Consider the following 17891-nt stretch of genomic DNA (forward strand, 5'->3'; position numbering starts at 1 on the left):
GGGGGGGGTGGAGGTTGGAGAGGATGACACACTCTGACACACACACATGCCTGGTAGCCCAGGCAGGAGACGAGATGTGCACTAAGTATGCACAGTGCCTCTCCCAGGGTGGGCACAGAGGACACTCCGGGGTGCAGCAAGCAAGCCCACAAGCTATTTCTCTTTGATATTTCTGACAAAGCACACAATTTGGGTGCTCAATGTTGTATGCAGGGCTCCGGCCATGCAAGGTTCAGAGCTGTGACTCATGAAGAAGGTTGGACACAGGCTCTGGAGCCCAGTGACCCATGTGCAAGTGCGGGCCCCAGTTTTCAGAGTTCTCAGACAGAATACAGAGTGCCCACAACATGTTATTCAATAAATGGCAGTTGGTGGTCAGTTTCTCATGAACCCTAAGCCACTGCTTTTAGGATGCAGAGGGGCTTATTTCAGTCACAGAGACAGCAGTGGTGAGGTGAAAAAGCCCTGGCGTGGTGGGGCTTTGCCCTCCCACTCCACACACTGCTCCAGGCCAGGCTGTGGGCTGACCTGTGTGAGTGTCTGACGGCCTTACAAGACGGGCAAGAGGCAGAGCTGAGTCCACTCACAGCTGCTCCTACGGTTCCTGATGCTTGGTCTTCAACTAATGGGAGACTATTAACTTCACCTGAAAACATCCAGGCCCATTATTCATCCAGTATGGTGCTGGGGATGAGCCCAGTCCTGCACATGCTGGGCAAGCGCTCTGCCCTGAGCTGTGTCCCAGCCCAAGGTTTCCTTTACTAACTTCACTTATGATAGTGAAATGGAGCATAGTAATATGCCAGTACCAGTGACGATGATTCTCTATGACTTGAAAAAATGCTGAAATCATGATGTTTTACACTTAGGAGGAAATTTATCTTTTAAAAATCTCAGCTTACTTGAAGGTTTTCTGAAAGCAGGTTTGTTGAGAATCTAAGCCTATTAAGCTCAAGTGTGCTAAAATCTTAGGAACTAATCAATTAATACTTCAGTTACTCAAGCTCCAAAAGCAAGTAAAAAGAAGATTATTACTGACCAGCCACCTCCATGGATGCTGCTCAAGTTCATCCATTTAACAAGGAAAGCAAGCGTGCTTTCAAACAACTGCAGTTCAGGAGGGAGACGCACCACACGGTGTGCAGCGGCAGGGCCTGCAAACCCGAGGCCAGAGAATAACTCACAGAATTAAGTGAAACACCGTGTGGGAGGACAGGGTGACACTCTAGTGGATGAGCACCTGTTTAGGGACAGGATGCCAGACGGAAAAGGAGAATGCAGCTGGGCCAGGCCCCACTCGGCACCTGCTGCCAGGCCATGCCCCACTCAGCACCTGCTGCCAGGCCACACCCTACTCAGCATCTGCTGGCAGGCCACACCCACTAAGTACCTGCTGCCAGGCCACACCCCTCTCAGCACCTCCTGCCAGGCCACGCCCACTCACCACCTGCTACCAGGTCACACCCCCCCACACCTGCTGTCAGACCACTCTCACCACCTGCTGCCAGGCCATGCCCCCCCCATGCAGCTGCAGTCAGGGCCATGCCAAGCTCAGCACCTGCTGCCAGGTCACATCTGCTGAGCACCTGCTGTCTCTCTCAGGCCATTTAAAAACCTCTCCTTGCCAACAAAAGCTAAAATAGATAAATGGCACTGCATCATATTAAGAAGCTTCTTCACACCCAAGAAAACAACCTGTAAAAAGACAACCTGTAGAACGGGAGGGAATATTTGCAAATACACACATCTGACAAGGAGATAATATCCAAAATATATAAAGAACTGAAAAAACTCAATATCAAGAAAAACAAATAGCCAAAGGACCAAAATAGGCATTTCTCAAAAAGAAGACCTACAAATGGGCAACAGGCACAGGCTGGAGTGCTCAGCATCACTGATTACCAGGGAATTGCGAATTTAACCACCACCACCAACACCTCGAACTTATCAGAATGGCTTTTATCAAAAAGACAGAAGTCAGGCTGGGGTGTGGCTCGGTGGTGGAGCACTTGCCTAGCACGTGCAAGGCCCTCGCTCCACACCCAGCACTGTGCCAAAAAAAAAAAAAGACAAAAGTTAACAAGTGTCAGTGAGAACGCGGAGGAACGTGTCAGTGCACATTCCCTGCACACTGCTGGTGGGAATGTGGATTAGCACAGCCACCGTGGGGAAGCACACAGAGGTCCCGGGAAAACTAAAGTAGGCCTGCCGACGTTCCAGCAAGACCAGCACCGGAGGATGGAGATGTCTGTGTGTATTCAAAGGAAATGAAACCAGCACGTCAAAGAGATGCCCACACCGCAGCAGCCTCACAACAGCAAAGATACGGAATCCACTCAAGTGTCCACCAATGGATAAACGGGTAAGGAGAAGCGGGTACGGATATCTACAATGGAATACCATTCAGTCTTGAAAAAGCTGTCGTTTGCAACCACATGGATGAACCCGAAAGACATCATGTCAAGTGAAATAAGCTGGGCACAGAAAGACACACCACATTCTCACTCGGATCAAAGTTCCAGAAGCAAGTAGTAGAACGCTGGCTACCAGGGAGTGGGGTGGAGGATAACTGGACAAAGGATATCAAATTTCAGTTAATCAGGGTGAATTCTGAAGATCTAAGGCAGATCACAGGAACTATAGCTGCTAATAAAAGATACTTGTAAGTTTCTCAGAGGAGGTTTTATGTTCTTATCACAAAAAATGGTGATATGTTAACCAGTTTGATTTAACCATCCCCACGTGCATAATGTATGAAAACATCATGGTCACACACCGTAAATCCATACTAAAACAACAAATTTAATAAAATCCCTCTCCTGCCATGGCACATCCCTCTGAGTTGTGGTCTATACTGCTGTTTCCCTAAAAACTCCTCTGAGATAGCTTGTCCAGGCCACACCCACTCACCTCCACCAGCAGGCTGAGCCAATGCTGATGCCCAGGAAAACATACTGTGAGGAACAAGCCAACCAAAGACCCTGCGCCACTGCCCTACGACCCAGGTTTACAGACTCGAAAGACAGACCCAAAATCAGGGATCAGGGGTCACTTTGTCATTTCAACAAAAGGAAAACACATTCCTTTCAATCTTCGTTGGTGTTTTCCTCTTCATGGGTAACAGAACCTGCACATCTGATAATTCACGTGGGCAGCGTAAAACTGGCCACGGCGGGAGCATCCCACACCCTGGGAACAGGCAGCCACAGATCAGTGTCCTTCTCCCCAGCCAGCTATAGAGCCTTCCTGAGGCTGGTGGTGGAGGGACAGTAGTGAGGCTCACATCTCACTGCATGGCAGGACCACCCACCACAAAGGCCAGTAATAACCCAGTTCCTCAAAACTGAAGAGTGTGGGCTCTAGAGTCAGATGGGGGGATGCTCTAGGGTGCCCCCTTAGCAGGTACGTAACCCTGGGCATACTGAAACATTCTGAGTCCCAGCTTCCTCCTCAGTAAGGTGGGATACCATGCCAGGTCAGCAGGCTGTTGTAGAAACCAAACGAGCAACAGCGTAAGTGCCCTGCCGAGCACCTGGTGTAAAACAGGCAGTCACCTCCTCATAAGCTGCTCAGTGCTTCCCTCTGCTGTAGCGAATCAGCGAAAGCAGAACTGCCGCAGTTCATCACTGAGACACTCTGTGCTTCTTTGAAAACGTGCTTTGACAACCTCAAATCTAGGACGTCATTGTTTACTCCTTAGATAATGCAAGCATACATGCACATCCCCAAGATGCAGGCCATGCACACAGCACATCAAAGAACCCCAGCATGTCTCCAAGAGGGCACTGCTGGGGTCCCATGAGTCTGGCTCAGCCTTAACCTCCAAGTAACAGGGCGCTACTATCGAGGCTACGGGGCCCACTCTAGCGTCCCCCAAATGTGCTCTTCCAGCACCATGAAGAAATTCCTGGGGAAAGTGCAAGTGTCCCACAAGGTGGCCCAGAGGGTATCAGAAGTCCAGACACACTGGACCCACAGTGGTCATCAAGAGGATTTATGGCCCCACAAGAGGAACACCGACAGGGTAATTGATCTTCTGTCCGGAATACTACTCTTGACACTAAAATCAAGGCAGTCAGTAGCCATTAAGCCCAGAGGCCTCAGACAGCACTTCAGGCGCTGCTTGTCACAGGCAATCGTGGACGTGCAAACAGCTCACGGAAGCGCACGTTTTAGGCGTCCAGAGCACGTAGCCGATCCACCTCCTGGCTCAGGGGGCTGCCGCCTCAGTGCCCTGGAGCTCCCACAGAAAACGCTTCCTTTCCTCATCTGCCATGAGGCTTTGGGCTGTCACTGAACCAAGAGGGAAAGACTTTTCTAATGGCAACAAAGATTAGTCTCTCTCCTGAGAGGGACAGTGTGGGCCAGGGAGAAGCCCACTAGAGGCCTGAGGTAAGAAGCAAACACAGCCCTATCAGAAACCGGCTGATGACTCAGGGAGAATAACCCTTCTCCGTCTTCAGGCCTCGGGTTCCGAGTCCAATTCATGGACAGGGTGAAATGGACCATGCTACATCCAGGCTACTTGGGCAGAATCTTCCATCTCGATACTGACAGCAAGTACCCTCACCTGCTAGAGCTGAGAAGGAGGTTCTAATTACCCAAATCCATCTCCCAAGGTAACAACTACCAGCCCACTGAAATTTCAAGAAACCCAAGTGGATCTGAATGCCAAAGTAAAAACTGAGATTTCTGCTCATTTAGTTCCAACCCCAAAATGAGCATTTAGAAATTACCAGCAGCTCCGATGTTCCCAGTACATCTAAGGTCAGGGACTGCATCCTGGAGTAGTGGACTCCCAGCTCGCGGTGGATTCCAGAACACTCGATGCAGGTCAGAATGCCCAGGTTGGTGGAAAGCCACGTAGGATCTGCCAAAGAGAATAAGACAAATTTAAGCGACTGGTTGGAAGAGGGCAGAAGACAGAACTGCTTTCCCGCTGGTTACTGAGTCGGGGCTTTGAATCTGAGTACTTCCTGATCTTGACGCAAATGGAATCCTTGATTAATACCACTAGTTAACAAGCCATCCATAGGTAGGGACACGTCTGTACTCCTTTCTCTTCCCTCTTCCTCCACCTCCCCATCCTTCCACTCATTTAAGTGACAGGTGTTGTGTGAGTATGAAAATACGTAGGGCACAGTGCTCTCAGGAGACTCTGGGCTCCTCCAGGATGGGTCCTGAACACAGACTGTGCCATCACCCACCTAGTCAGACAGGCAGGACAGAGCAAGAGCAGACATGACCCACCAAAGCCTAGTACTATAAGGGAACGGACCCAGCACATCCACACCACGGATGCTAGTAACAGAACAACCAGCCCCTTATGATACGCTGGGTTCAGCGCTTTAGTAGTAGCAGCAATAGCGTCCATTCTAAGAGCTTCAGAAGTCAGAGCACTTTTATACCATATCTCATTTAACGCAAGAGAGGACCAGGATAGTGATTCCCTGTGCAGACCAGACAGCACAATTCTTAGACCAAAGTTGCTAGCAGGTACGCAGCAGGCTGCAGTCCTGCACGTGCCTGAGCTCAAACCACATCTTCCCCACATGGCATGTTTACTCCTCACTGAAACACCCTACTATGTGCTAAATTTACAAAACAGTAAAATGAATTAAACTGAGGTGTACTTAAGCACATTATCATGTCCATGAGGTTGATTCTTAGAATTGCTTGCTGCCCCTTTGAAATTCACAGCACGTAAACACAATCTTGGTCACTAAGTAATTGTGAAGTTATTTTTTAAATGTTCAAATTATAAACCGTTTATCCACATCAGGAAATACTCCTGGGTATCTGTGTGTGCACTAGGCCTCTTCTGCTTTGTGCACTGAGCTCTGGGCAGTGACAGGCATGCATTAGACGATGCTTATCAAGTTTTTACACCATCTATGGTGCCTTAATATTTTAAAACAATGCAGCTTTAACTTCTTTATGAAAGTGTTTCACTATCCTTATCTTATCCTTATCAAGAAAGTGCAGAATTCACTTCTTATCTCTCCCTACCTCATCTCCTGTCAAAAAGATCTTTTTTAAGGAGTCCAAAACCAAAGATAGCCTTCAGAAAAATAGGAACCTGATGGTACTCCTCATTGTTGTGGGTTTTGACTGCAGTACTAGGGGTTGAACCCAGGGCATTCTACCACTGAGCTATATCCTCAGCCCTTTTTAAAATTTAATTTTGAAACAGGGTCTCACTAGGCTGTCCTCAAACTTGTAATCCTCCTGTCTCAGACTCCTGAGTAGCTGGGATCACAGGTGTGCACCACCTTGCCCTGTCTTAGTCGTGTTTTCAAATAAAAATGGTCATAGAATTAGAAGGATGAAAAGGTTGCTGACCATTCTAGCTAAGTCACAATCTTTCCCATTTTGCAAATATTCAGAAAAGCCTATGAGTAGTGGCCTGATCCCCCAGCATCTTCCATTCTAATTAAAACAAGTCAACTGCTCAAACATTTAAAAATACTAGTTGTAAAAAATGTATATCCATTAAAATGAAGCCACTGATTTGCTTTGTCAAAATGCAAACATAAGCATCTTGTGTCCCAGAGTGTGACAGGCAGAAGGACCTGTTCCTTCGTTTTACAGAAAGGAAAACTGACATTCCCCAGAAGCTCGGCTCTTCCAGGAACAGAGCTAGACAGCGACAGACAGTTCCTCTGAAGGTTCAGGACAAAGGCGTGCTGAGGCAATCCTGGGTAGAGGCCCACACTGCGTGTCAGCAGCCTCTCAGTCTTACCAGACAGGATGGCCTTGATTTCACCCTTGCTACGCCCTTCAGTTTTTATTTCTCAAAAAGCATGGCAATCTTTTCATCTCCACCAGGCCGCCGTCACTCAGGGCTGCTCTGCGGCCTCTCCCACCCCTGCCCCACCGCGGCCTGCACACAGTTCATTAAGCATTTGTGTAATGGGATGAACTCAGGCTGAGCTGCACTTGATTTTATGTTTGAAACGAAAGTGAAAATCAATGAATGGATTCTGTGAATTGGAATGGGATTTGAATGTCCTGGCGCCCAGGACTGTGTGGGGCCCTGGATCACCTGGGGCCCCGCAGTCACAGCACACGTCGTTGCCCGTCATCTTCTGCACCTCTGAGATGATCTCCTTGGTCAGCTCCTGGACGATGTTGTTTTCCCCAGTGTTGTCGTCGCCCTTAAAGGCATTGTTGAGAGCCTCCTCCTTGCTGTTCTGCAACACAGACATCCATCTAGACAGACAAGAGCAGAGAGTCACGCCCCAGGACGGCTGCAGGGTCTGCCCCAGCCTCGCTTCCGAGTGACTTACATCTGGCACTCCTGCTCGTCTTCTGCTTGGAAGTGGTAGGTCCTGTCATCTGCACAGCAGGAAGAAGCGCGTCAGTCAGCAATCCATACCCAACTCCGAAAGAAAGCGGCCGATAATTAACCTCAGGAATAATCTTAGCTCTCTATAAAATTAAGCACTCCCTCTGCCCCCGCTCAGTAATGGTGACTTTGTAATGGAAATTAATAATCCTGCCCTATCCCCCACCCCTCAAGTCTAAAAGCTGCAGCTTCCAGAAACTGAACAGAAACCATCACTATCCCTTCAGAACCTTGATTTGTTAAAATCACTGCAGAGGTGGCCCCAAAAGTAACTGTGGAAGCCTTTTGAAAAACAAAAGATTTTTCTAAAGAGAATGCCTTGGAAGTTTTCTAGTTTTCTTAAAATAAATAAATAAATAAAAATAAAAAGATGAGTACTGTGTGAGAAATTCTAAGAATTACCTGGTCTGGGAGTCCTGAGTTACAAAGAGCTAAGGCAATAAGTCACTGTAAATAATGGTTGTAGACAAGATGGGCAGCTGGCGTCAGCAGTGGTTTATAAGTGTTTTGCTGGGCTGCTGGCCCTCTGTATGCACAGGCGGGGGCGTGTGAGGTGACAGCTTCACTTTGTGCTATTCTTGCCAAAAACACTTAACCTCGGCTCAGTTGTGAGAAAACATCAGAGAAACCCAAGAGGACATCTGACAACAAACTGATCAATATTCCCCAACACACACCAAGGACACAAAAGGGAAGGGAAGTCTGGGGTCCCGGTGGCAGAAAACCAAAGGCAAGGTGGGGTCCTGGAGGGGATCCTGGGGCAGGACCAGGTCGTTTTAGTAGAAAATGGGTGAGATTTCCAGTGAACAGCATCGAGTCAATGTTAATTTCCTGGTTTTCACAATACTACATACGGCTGAGAACGCCAACTATGCCCTTCTGGACAATTCTACTGTGATGGGTACAGTGAGGCCACTGGGACAGGGATATGCACCAGGTTCCAAAAGCAAAGTAGAACAGAATTAAATCTGAAAAAGTGGGGGATGACAGCAGGTGGATGACAGAATGGTGACAAGTAGTGACTGTTCTTGAGGACCCACAATAAACATCTAGAACCCAAAAGTGAGCAGACATGCCAAATTCCAGGAAGGTTTTTACTCCTGAAAGTCCTCTGGTCCCCTGAACAACCCCTGGCAGGGTGTCTGGGAGGGGGCTGAGGCCCAGAGAGGTTAAGAGGCAGAAACCAGCGTAGCCAGCGTAGCCAGCCTGCCTCCCGGCCCCACCCACTTCCCACTCGACCAGGCCATCTTTTTGTTTCTTTTAACGCCAGGGGGAATGGAACTTTTTCTCTGTCCCACTGGTTTCTGAGGAAAGGAACAAGGTTCAACTGATCTGTTTCAAGTTTAGAAAAATGAACTTGATTCTGGGATGCAGCTGATGGGGGCTGAGCCACGCTCAAGTGTTGAGAGAAACAGGCAAGAGGGGACAGAGCCACCGCTCCAGCCACTCCAAAGGCCTTGCCACGCAAGTCTCAGAATTCCCAGGAAGCTGTGGCTCTGCAGGTGACACCAGTACTGTGGCTCACCCTGAACTACTTCACCGTCAGGCAGGACCAGCTCCGGTACACCCAGGACAGACGCTGCTCTCTAGTGTTTGCAGGAGGCAAACTGTGAAAAGCTCCAAACAAGCATCCCCGCTGCAGATCCTCCAGACACACTGGAGCCACAGCCTGGTTTCCAGCAGCTCCACCACGGAAAGAGGAGCAGCAGGAGCCACGGGACAACAGAGTGATGGTGGTGGCCCGTGGGGCTGCTTCTGGCCCAGGTTCCACCTCCAAATATCACATGGAAAGCTGGGTCCCCTCCACCCACCTGGGCTGGTTATGTGGGTCAAGGAAAATGACTCAGCCCTTGACTTTGCAAAGGGTGGTCAGTCTGACGGCAAGAAGTTAGGCGAGCTTCCAAGGCTGGCCTTGCCGCAGATGCGTCCTCCTGGAGGAGCTGTGCCTGCTGACCTCTGGACCAGCATGGGAGGTCCCTGGCTGGGGCAGAGTGGACAAGGAGGATCTTGCAGGCACTACCTGAAGGTAGCCAGTCAGTCTGCTGGCCTTCTGCAGGGGAGGATGGGGAAGGGGCGACTCTGGGTGCTGACAGATCCACACCAGAACACGTCCTCACTCCCTGCTGTGTGGCTTGCTCATTTCCCAACTGCCCAACTGTGTGGAGAGCACAAAAGCACCTGGTGACCCTCATCCCACTAGCCAGGTCAGGGGGCAGAGGAGGCCTCAAGAGAACAGGGTCCTGCCCAGGTCCCCACTTCTCGGGATGCTCACATCAGGCCCCTGACCGCTGTGCACGTCTCCCTTGATGATGCCCTGGAGCTGGGCTGGTTTTCACGTCTAAAGAACCCAAGCCTACAGGGCACCACACAAAGCATTTCCTCTATGACACTCGGAGGGGAATGGGACATTTGGAAAAATAACTAGGGATGAAAAATGAGAAGGACTGAAATCATTTTACCCCCTGGGGACAAGCAGGGAGGGGAATGAGGGCACTCTCAAGGACGACCATGGGCAAGCTCACAGCAGCACCTCCAGCCGGACTCAGCCCTCTGCAGCCCACAGAGGACCGTCACACAGTCATCAGGCTTCAGGCCACAGCAGACATGACAGGATCTGCGTAAATATGGGTGTAACCAGACGCAGGCAGGCTCACCTCCCTCCATGCCTGGTGGGGGGCTATCAGGCTCTGACCCTCCTGGTGCCTGGTGTGTTGAGGGCCAGGGCAGGCTCTGCAGTAACTGCTTCTGCACGTGTGGCATTTGCTGGGGTCCCACCAGTTGTGCTGCTGGTGACTGGGGATAGATGAGGCAGTGCTACATCTACCTCTGTGTGAGCCAAGCTCAATGGGCTACCAAGTGCTAATGTGTTACCAAAGGGCACTTTTGCTACTAGGGTAGTGCATAGCTTTCAATTGGCTACAATTTCAGAATGTGGAAAACCTCTGAATATTCCCCAGACACTAGCAGACATCCGGTCATAGCAACTAGTGTGACCCAGCAATGATCACAAATAAAACTGTGGTCAAGGTTGTGGCTCAGCGGTAGAGCACTCCCCTAGCACATGTGAGGCCCTGGGTTTGATCCTCAGCATCACATAAAAATAAATAAATAAAATAAATGTATTGTGTCCAATTACAACTAAAAAATATATATTTAAAAAAAATTAAAAACTGTGGTCAATGCTCAGCATTTCACAACACTGTAAGTGGATGAAGGATCCCGGAGAAAGCTTTGTGGCAGAGATAAGGGAATCTATGGATGGGGTGGGGGCTCAAAAGCAAAATAAGGTTCCCTTGTATTCTACAAACCAGTCCAGTGCCTGGATCACACTGCTCACACCTCCAAGACCCTGGGTTGAGAAGGGACACAGTGGGGAGATGAGCAGACACAGTAGAGACGGCAGCAATCATCTCTTGAGTCTGCTATGAACATCTGATCACATGACTGAGTCCCTGGACCTCACAGTGCAAGTCGGCAGGCTGACCAGCAGCTCTCCTGCTGGACCCTGGGGTGGGCAGCACAGCGTGCCTTCCCACAATGCACAGGCCCACGATGTGGGTCAAAGCCCCTGTGGCCACATCTTTGAAGGGGAGACTGGACCTTCCCTCCCTGAAATGTAACCCTGCCACTTTGAACAACCAAGGACAAGAGGCTTATCACGTTTTCTTCAAGACATCATGAACCCTTCTCTTTTGGGTGCTGGTAGACATTCACCATAACGGACAGTTCTGTGGGGACTCCTGCGTGCTCCACAAAGAAGAAAAGCACCCAGAAGCAGAAAGACCAGTTCCCTTGTGGGGAAGATTAACAATGTCCAAGACTAAAGTTCCAAGGGCTCTGCTGAAGAGACTTTTTCGTTTACAGCATTTCTAACATGATGCAAATAAACCAAGGCAGCTCTCAACAACAAAACTGTCCTTTGAGGGGAAAAATTAAAAGGTGCAGAACTTTAGATCTGGGGCATCGCCAATGCAACCTCCTATTTACAAACAGGAGAGCGGAGGCGTGGAGAGCTGAGAGGCTGCCTCTGGGTTTCCGAGCCCTCAGAGTCTGACCCTAGGCAGGAGAGACTGGGAAGCCAGCAACCACGAACAGGGAGACAGAACAGACCAACCACGCCAAACAGGGGCATTTCTCTTCCAACATCAATTCTTCAAAATGCAGGGTTTGACATGGGACTGACGCCCTGGAAAGGCGTTTAAAGTAAGATCTCCAGGGCCCGGCACCTCAGGACGCGCTTACGTGAGATAAGGTCAAAGCATTTCTTCTCCTCGGGGTTGGTCTTCACTTGGCAGGTTAACAGGTTGAGCTTTGCAGGAGGCCGGTTAGCCTGATTAAAAACAAACGAAAAACAAGGCGTGAGCGGGAAGGAACAGGTCACCATCTGCCTCGCTGCTCACGGACACTCAGCAGGAGCGAGCAGTTTTAACAGTCTGCAGGGACAACGCTCAGAGGCAGTCTTCAACAGGGGCAGCAGGACTGAGACTTCAGCCCCACACAAGGACCACTGTCTTCCCTGCCAGGGCTCACTGGTGGTCTACACAGCCTGCCGGCACAAGGGGCAGAGTAGTGACAAGCTTGAGGCTGGGACCATGGGCTCCTTGAGCCCCCAAAACTCCAGGGTTGAAGCCCCCAAACACTGGGTTCTGTTTCTTACAGGTGGCCCAGATGGTGTGGAGGGGACCCAGGTACCTAGCTCAATTTCCAGTGTTCTTAAAAGTGTTTTTGTGAGTGAAAACCTCATCTCTGGGAAAAGTGATCTCAGCATGAAAATCACAGAGACGATTTCCCCTGCTTTCTTAAGTGACAGGAGATAAGATTGACCATCCTCAACCATCACTATCCCTGGAGTTTCAACAAAACATGCTTTATTCACACTCATGACCCCAAAGAGATCAAAGTACACCTTCTCCAGAGCTATGTCAATAATGGCTGTTTTACTAGTTTCAAGAAAAATCACACTTTCTCCAAAAAGCAAGGGGAGACGATAAGAAGAGAATTTCAGAAAACAAAAATTCTGATTGGTAAAATGTCTTCAGACCTTGGAAAAATCTCCAAATTGGAGAGGGCTTACCTTACTAACCTACCGAGCTGCCTAAGGAAAGACAAAATACCACATCTCAAGATTTCAAGCCTTCGTGTTCTCACTCCCCTTGGTCACCAGTGGCTTGAGATAAACAGCGTGGGTTTGGGAGTAATCCAGACACACACTAGGCAGGCCATGAAGTCCTGTGCATTCACAGCCCAAAGGCTTCTTGCTACGATCACTACAGAGTGCAAGTAGAGAAGCCTCCGTAAAAATGGAACCAATCCTACAGGGGCAGGATCCGCGTTTGATACAGGGTGAAGGGTTTGAGGTCTGGATACACAGAAGTCAGATAAACAGGGCTGTCCTAGGGCTTCCTGGTTTGTTGCTGGGTGGATCTTAGCCACAGGATATTCGCTTTTGTCCGTAGATTCCTAACAGCTTTCTAGGATCATCAGGAAACAGTACAGAAGACTTCAAGATGTCTAATCTTGCAAACTTAACAGTTCCAAGTAAAAGCACCATCAATTTTAGATCTTTACCAATAGCATTACTGGCTTGTCCAGATACCTACACAAATGATCCATTTCTACCATGTTGAGCAGGAGCCCCACATACTGACAACATGAGTACCACAACATGGTGTACAGCCCGTCTGACCTCCACGGGAGATGTGCAGTTCTCAGGGCTACTTCCAGATTGAGGTGTCCGTTGCTTCTAGACACAGGAGCCATTATAGGGGCCCCTGCCCTTTGGTAAATGCAGAAGCACTTAATGGATAAGATGACGAATTTGACCAAGAAGAGATAGCTACACTTACTCAGCTTTATTACTAGTACGTACTTACATGTACCAGGCACTGTCGTAAATATTTTTCATGGATTCATTCATTCAACTTTCTTAAATGCCCTTTGAGAACTACTCCAATGTTGTAGATAAAGATAGAACCTAAAACCACTTGATGGGGTTCTGCCACCTGGGAGAAGGGAAGCCAGGGTTCCAACATGACAGCTGGGCTCTAGGTCAAGTGCTTAGCTGCCATCTCCCCAGCCTTGATGTGGTGTCCACTGTAGGCAGTCCCTCACCTGGACTTGCTTGGAGCAAGAGAGAACCACAGTTTGAAGGACTGCTCCCTCCCCACCTCTAAATTTGACTCTTCCCTTCTCCCTGGAGCATAGGAAAAGTTATTTATTCTCTATCAGTATAACCACCTCAAAGACAGATCTCTTACTTCACAGCAAATGAAACCACACAATATAGAAAAATAATCCAGTGCCTGAATTTGAACTAGGAATAATGATAAAGGCACAAATGTCACCACATAATAAAGTGACAACCATAAGAGGGGGTGCACAAAACGCAAGCTGGCAATCTCAAGGAACATCAGCTGTTCTCAGTTTTACATTAATAATGATTTGCTATTTGTCCATTCAGATGAATCATTAGCTACAGCAAAGCTATGAGAAAAATTTATGGAAGAAAATTCTATCCATTAAATTCCCTCCCTGCTGTAATTTGGAAAGAGAGTATCATCACTCAATCCAGTCACCTGACAGTTTCATCTACTCCACAAGGTAACGGGCGCTGATTGAGCAGCCTGGTTTAGCATAAACCTCAGGGGAGGGAAAGAAACCACGGCCCCAGTGCTGACCACAAAGGTGCAATTCTTAGGGAATCTCCTATCTTAACCACACATTCTACTTTGTACCATTTGTCAAGCTTTTTTAAAAACGAAGTTTATGGGGCTGGGGTTGTGGCTCAATGGTAGAGCACTCGCCTAACATGCACAAGACACTGGGTTCGATCCTCAGCACCACATAAATGTAAAATAAAGATATGGTGTCCACCTAAAACTTAAGAATAAATATTTTTTAAAAAACGAAGTGTATATTCTTCTTCCTGCATAAGGGGTAGTCATTTAAAAATTTTTAGATGCTTTAAGAGCTAGTAGAAATTCTTCCAGCAGAACACAGCCTGCAGCCCTTGATGGTGGGGCAGTACGGTGAACTTGGCAAAGAAGACACCCGGCCCTAGTGTCTCATCCCAAGAATCACTTCTTCCCAGTGCCAGAAAACACCACTGGCCGTGGCTGCCAGGGAACACCAGCGGGGTCTCTCACTGAACTCCTCCCAGGTGCTACCCTCACCCCAGCCTCACCACAGCAGACGGCCATTTCACTTGCTGAAGGCTTCTAGCATCCTGGAAAGAGTTTGCAAAACATGCAGATACACCCTGTGAGCTTCCACTTCGTAAAGACCCGGTTCCCGGCTGTTTGCCAAGTGCTACACTTAGTCCTCCGTGTCCGACTCAGGTCTTCAGAAACATGCCCTCTCCTCCTGGCAATGAACTAACACAGTCAGGAGGTGCTTGCTAAAGAAGAAAGCTGGGGAAGGGGTGGGAGGGGAGAGGACATGGGGGTAGGAAAGACGGTGGAATGAGAAGGACATCATTACCCTAGGTACATGTATGACTGCACATGTGGTGAAACGCTACTTCATATACTACCAGAGAAATGAAAAGCTGTGCTCCATTTGTGTACGGTGAACCAGAATGCGTTCTTGCTGTCATGTATAACTAATTAGAATAAAAAAAATAAGTAAATAAAATTTTCTCTTAAAAAAAAAAAAAAAGAAGAAGAAGGGGTTGGGATTGTGGCTCAGTGGTAGAGCACTTGCCTTGCACGCACGAGGCACTGGGTTCAATACCCAGCACCACGTAAATATAAGAAAATAAAATAAAAACATTGTATCAAAAAGAAGAAGAAGAAGAAGGAGAAGGAGAAGGAGAAGGAGAAGGAAAAGAAGAAAGCTGCCCAGGAAGCCACATCAACACCAAACCCCAGCCCAGAGGCATCTCAACCCTCTTTCCCGGCAGAGTCCTGCCAGTCCTCAGGAGCCACGTAGATGCCAGTCCTCAGTCCTGCCAGTCCTCAGGAGCCTCTGTAGATGCAGCCTTGGGCACAGCCCACCTGCAACCCTGCAGCTGGAGCAGGAAGTGGCTGCTAATAGCAGGACGAAGCACCTCTGGAGAGGGCTCCACTCAAAACGCAAAGCTCTGATTAAATGTGCACACAGTGCGACAAGCAGAGCTGTCAAGGCCCGAGAGAAGCCAGTACAACTGTACTATCTGCCAGAAACTGGGGTGGCCCATCAAGACATGAGGGAAACTAGGCTTCTTATCTTGAGAGGACTTGAGCACCCAAGTGACTTGAAGTCAACTGTGCTGCCAGCAAAGGATTGCCAGGCCTGTCCTCCTCTGTCCTCTGTCACGGCAGGGGAGCAACTCACTGGTACAGGCTGAGGCCCTGGGCCTCGGGGAATTCTAACAACGCAAATGTGCCTTGAGAGCTGCAAGAGCCCAAGTTGAAACTGCCTTATGCCGACTTTGGCATCAGGGTGGTAAACATCAGGGTTGTTCGAGCTGAGCAACAGAACGAGTGGTGGAAAGGCAGGAGTCATGAACGCAGACCAGTGAGGACGCTGGCGGGCTCCTGGCCTCGCGGTTGTCATTTCAAGGTGAGACACAGTTAAATAAAGTTGCCCCGCTTGGTCTACAGCACTCACACCTCTCCTCACCCCCGAGCATCTCTCTGTAGGGAAAGAAAAGCACACAGATCTGAACCACAGGCCCAGGGTGAGGAGGTGGCTATGCCAGTGACGCTGGACTGTGGGGAAGGGGCGACCTTCAGCTGCCTGGAGGGGACACAGTCGATCCCAGGGCCAGAATCCCTGCAGGCCACACCCAGCACGTGCTGCTTCTCATCTCCCTCTCCCTTCCCTTGTGGAATCAGCAAGAATGACCCCCCCCACACCCCCCAGGGACCCGCAGCAATCCTTGCTTCAGTGACATCCTTCAGAGCGTTGCTGGTTTTTCACTTGTGATTACTGAGAAGGGCTGCTTCTCAAGGCCCCAACAATGAGTGACAGACAATCTTTCTAAGGGCCTGAAAAACTCATCTGTGCTCCTGTGCAGCTCTGCCTTTCACTGGGGCCGGTGGGAGGCGGGACGGAAGACCCAGATGAAGGGCGTATTTGATAAATGCTTCATGGAGGGTGATTTATCCTCTCCACCCTCCGCTGAGGCTGCCGGGCACTCAGTGCTGGGCCTGGCTTAGGGGAAGTAACACAAACCAAGAACAAAACGCAGCCCAGACCTTTTCAAAGGTGTCCACCAGCCCACATGGTTTTCACCAGCCCCGGTCCAAAGGAAGGGGATAATATGCTAAAGCCTCTTGGAAGAGAAGATGGTACCAAGGGCTGTTTATGGCTGTGAGTCCAGTTCCCTGTCTCTGAAAGATAGACGGGTGTGGAATTTTATTCTGTTTGGTTTTCTTGAAAGCTCAACAGGCAGGGCTGCTTTTCTTGCATGGGTTATTACAAAGAAGAGAAAAGAGAACTTGATTAAGATTGATCCTGGTGGGTGGGGGATGTAGCTCAGTTGGTAGAGTGCTTGCCTTGCATGCACAAGGCCCTGGGTTCAATCCCCAGCACCATTGAATGAATGAATGAATAGTAAAGTAAGATTGGGCTGGTGTGGGAGACCTTTATAATAAGTTACTGAATCTCTTCTCTCTTGGATTTCTAGTTCCCAGAGTCTGAGCACTGAAACATTTTCCCCTTAATGGCAAAGTAGAAATCTTCCCAAGTGAGACCTTCAGTTTTTCCATGTCAAGGCTAGCTGAGGGGGCCGTCTGCAGCTCCATGCTTTCTAGAAGTCACAGGCTTCTAGGTAAAGGCACCTGGCTCACAGTCACTCCTGACTCTGAAGCAGGTGAACAAAGCTTCTCCCAGTGGAGAAGGCTCAGCAGGTGCCCCAGAGCCAGACAAGGAGCCAGCCGGCTTTCCAAACGCAGCCTCAATGCCACATCACACACAGGACATCTGTGTCCCCAGGCGCCACCACGGTCTCCAGCCAGACTTCACCCAACTACACACAGCGTGGACCACGGATTAGAAGAGAATACTTACGGTACCATGGGATATGGTCAGAAAACCGTTCTTAACTGAGCATTTCCTTTTCTGCCACACTTTTCGGATCCTTATGAGTAAGAGGGAAAAACAATAAGAGTTTAGACATTTTGGACACAGGAGATCACGGACGTCTGTTTCCGCTCCAGCAACAGCAACGCCACTTCACCTACCCGTCGCTTTTCTTGTAGAGGTTGCCATTCCGCTCCGTCCCATGTTCTTTGTTTCCCTGAGGCTGATGTAAGCTGTAAGCTGTACTCTGGCGAATTTGTGAGTCCTAAAATAAGGCCAAGAATTTGCTTTTTAATACGCCATCCAGGTCCCAATTTTTAAAACTCAGTAACACAGGAAACTTATGCCTAAATGGTTTTTGTTGTTGTTGTTGTTGTTTTAAATCAGAAAATTTCCCTCTTTGCACCATACCAAAAAAGGGACATAAACTCCATATCGAGGAACTCCTAACAGACATCTAGCAGGCTGGAGAAGGAAATGTCGAAAATCAGAACTTCCAAAGTCCCTGAGAGATCCAGCAACTTGGAGACACAGGTTC

General features: G+C 49.0%; 1 protein-coding gene and 1 non-coding gene across 11 annotated transcripts in view; one reads left to right on the top strand and one right to left on the bottom strand.

Annotated features, from left to right (window-relative positions):
• Asap2 (ArfGAP with SH3 domain, ankyrin repeat and PH domain 2) overlaps positions 1-17891 on the bottom strand; it is a 130573-nt gene that overhangs the window by 35299 nt on the left and 77383 nt on the right. For all 10 annotated transcript variants that reach the window (XM_048804844.1, XM_048804838.1, XM_048804843.1 and 7 more), the window contains 6 exons: positions 17515-17618; positions 17342-17411; positions 11591-11678; positions 7290-7338; positions 7046-7212; positions 4737-4870 (listed from right to left, as the gene is read on the bottom strand). In XM_048804844.1, coding sequence (XP_048660801.1) covers positions 4737-4870; positions 7046-7212; positions 7290-7338; positions 11591-11678; positions 17342-17411; positions 17515-17618 — 612 coding nt within the window. The remainder of the gene's footprint in view (positions 1-4736; positions 4871-7045; positions 7213-7289; positions 7339-11590; positions 11679-17341; positions 17412-17514; positions 17619-17891) is intronic.
• On the top strand, positions 16797-16869 carry Trnaa-ugc. The gene has a single exon. It is a non-coding gene; the product is annotated as a tRNA-Ala (tRNA).

Source organism: Marmota marmota, unplaced genomic scaffold, assembly GCF_001458135.2.
Source record: "Marmota marmota marmota unplaced genomic scaffold, marMar, whole genome shotgun sequence".
Classification (NCBI taxonomy): domain Eukaryota; kingdom Metazoa; phylum Chordata; class Mammalia; order Rodentia; family Sciuridae; genus Marmota; species Marmota marmota.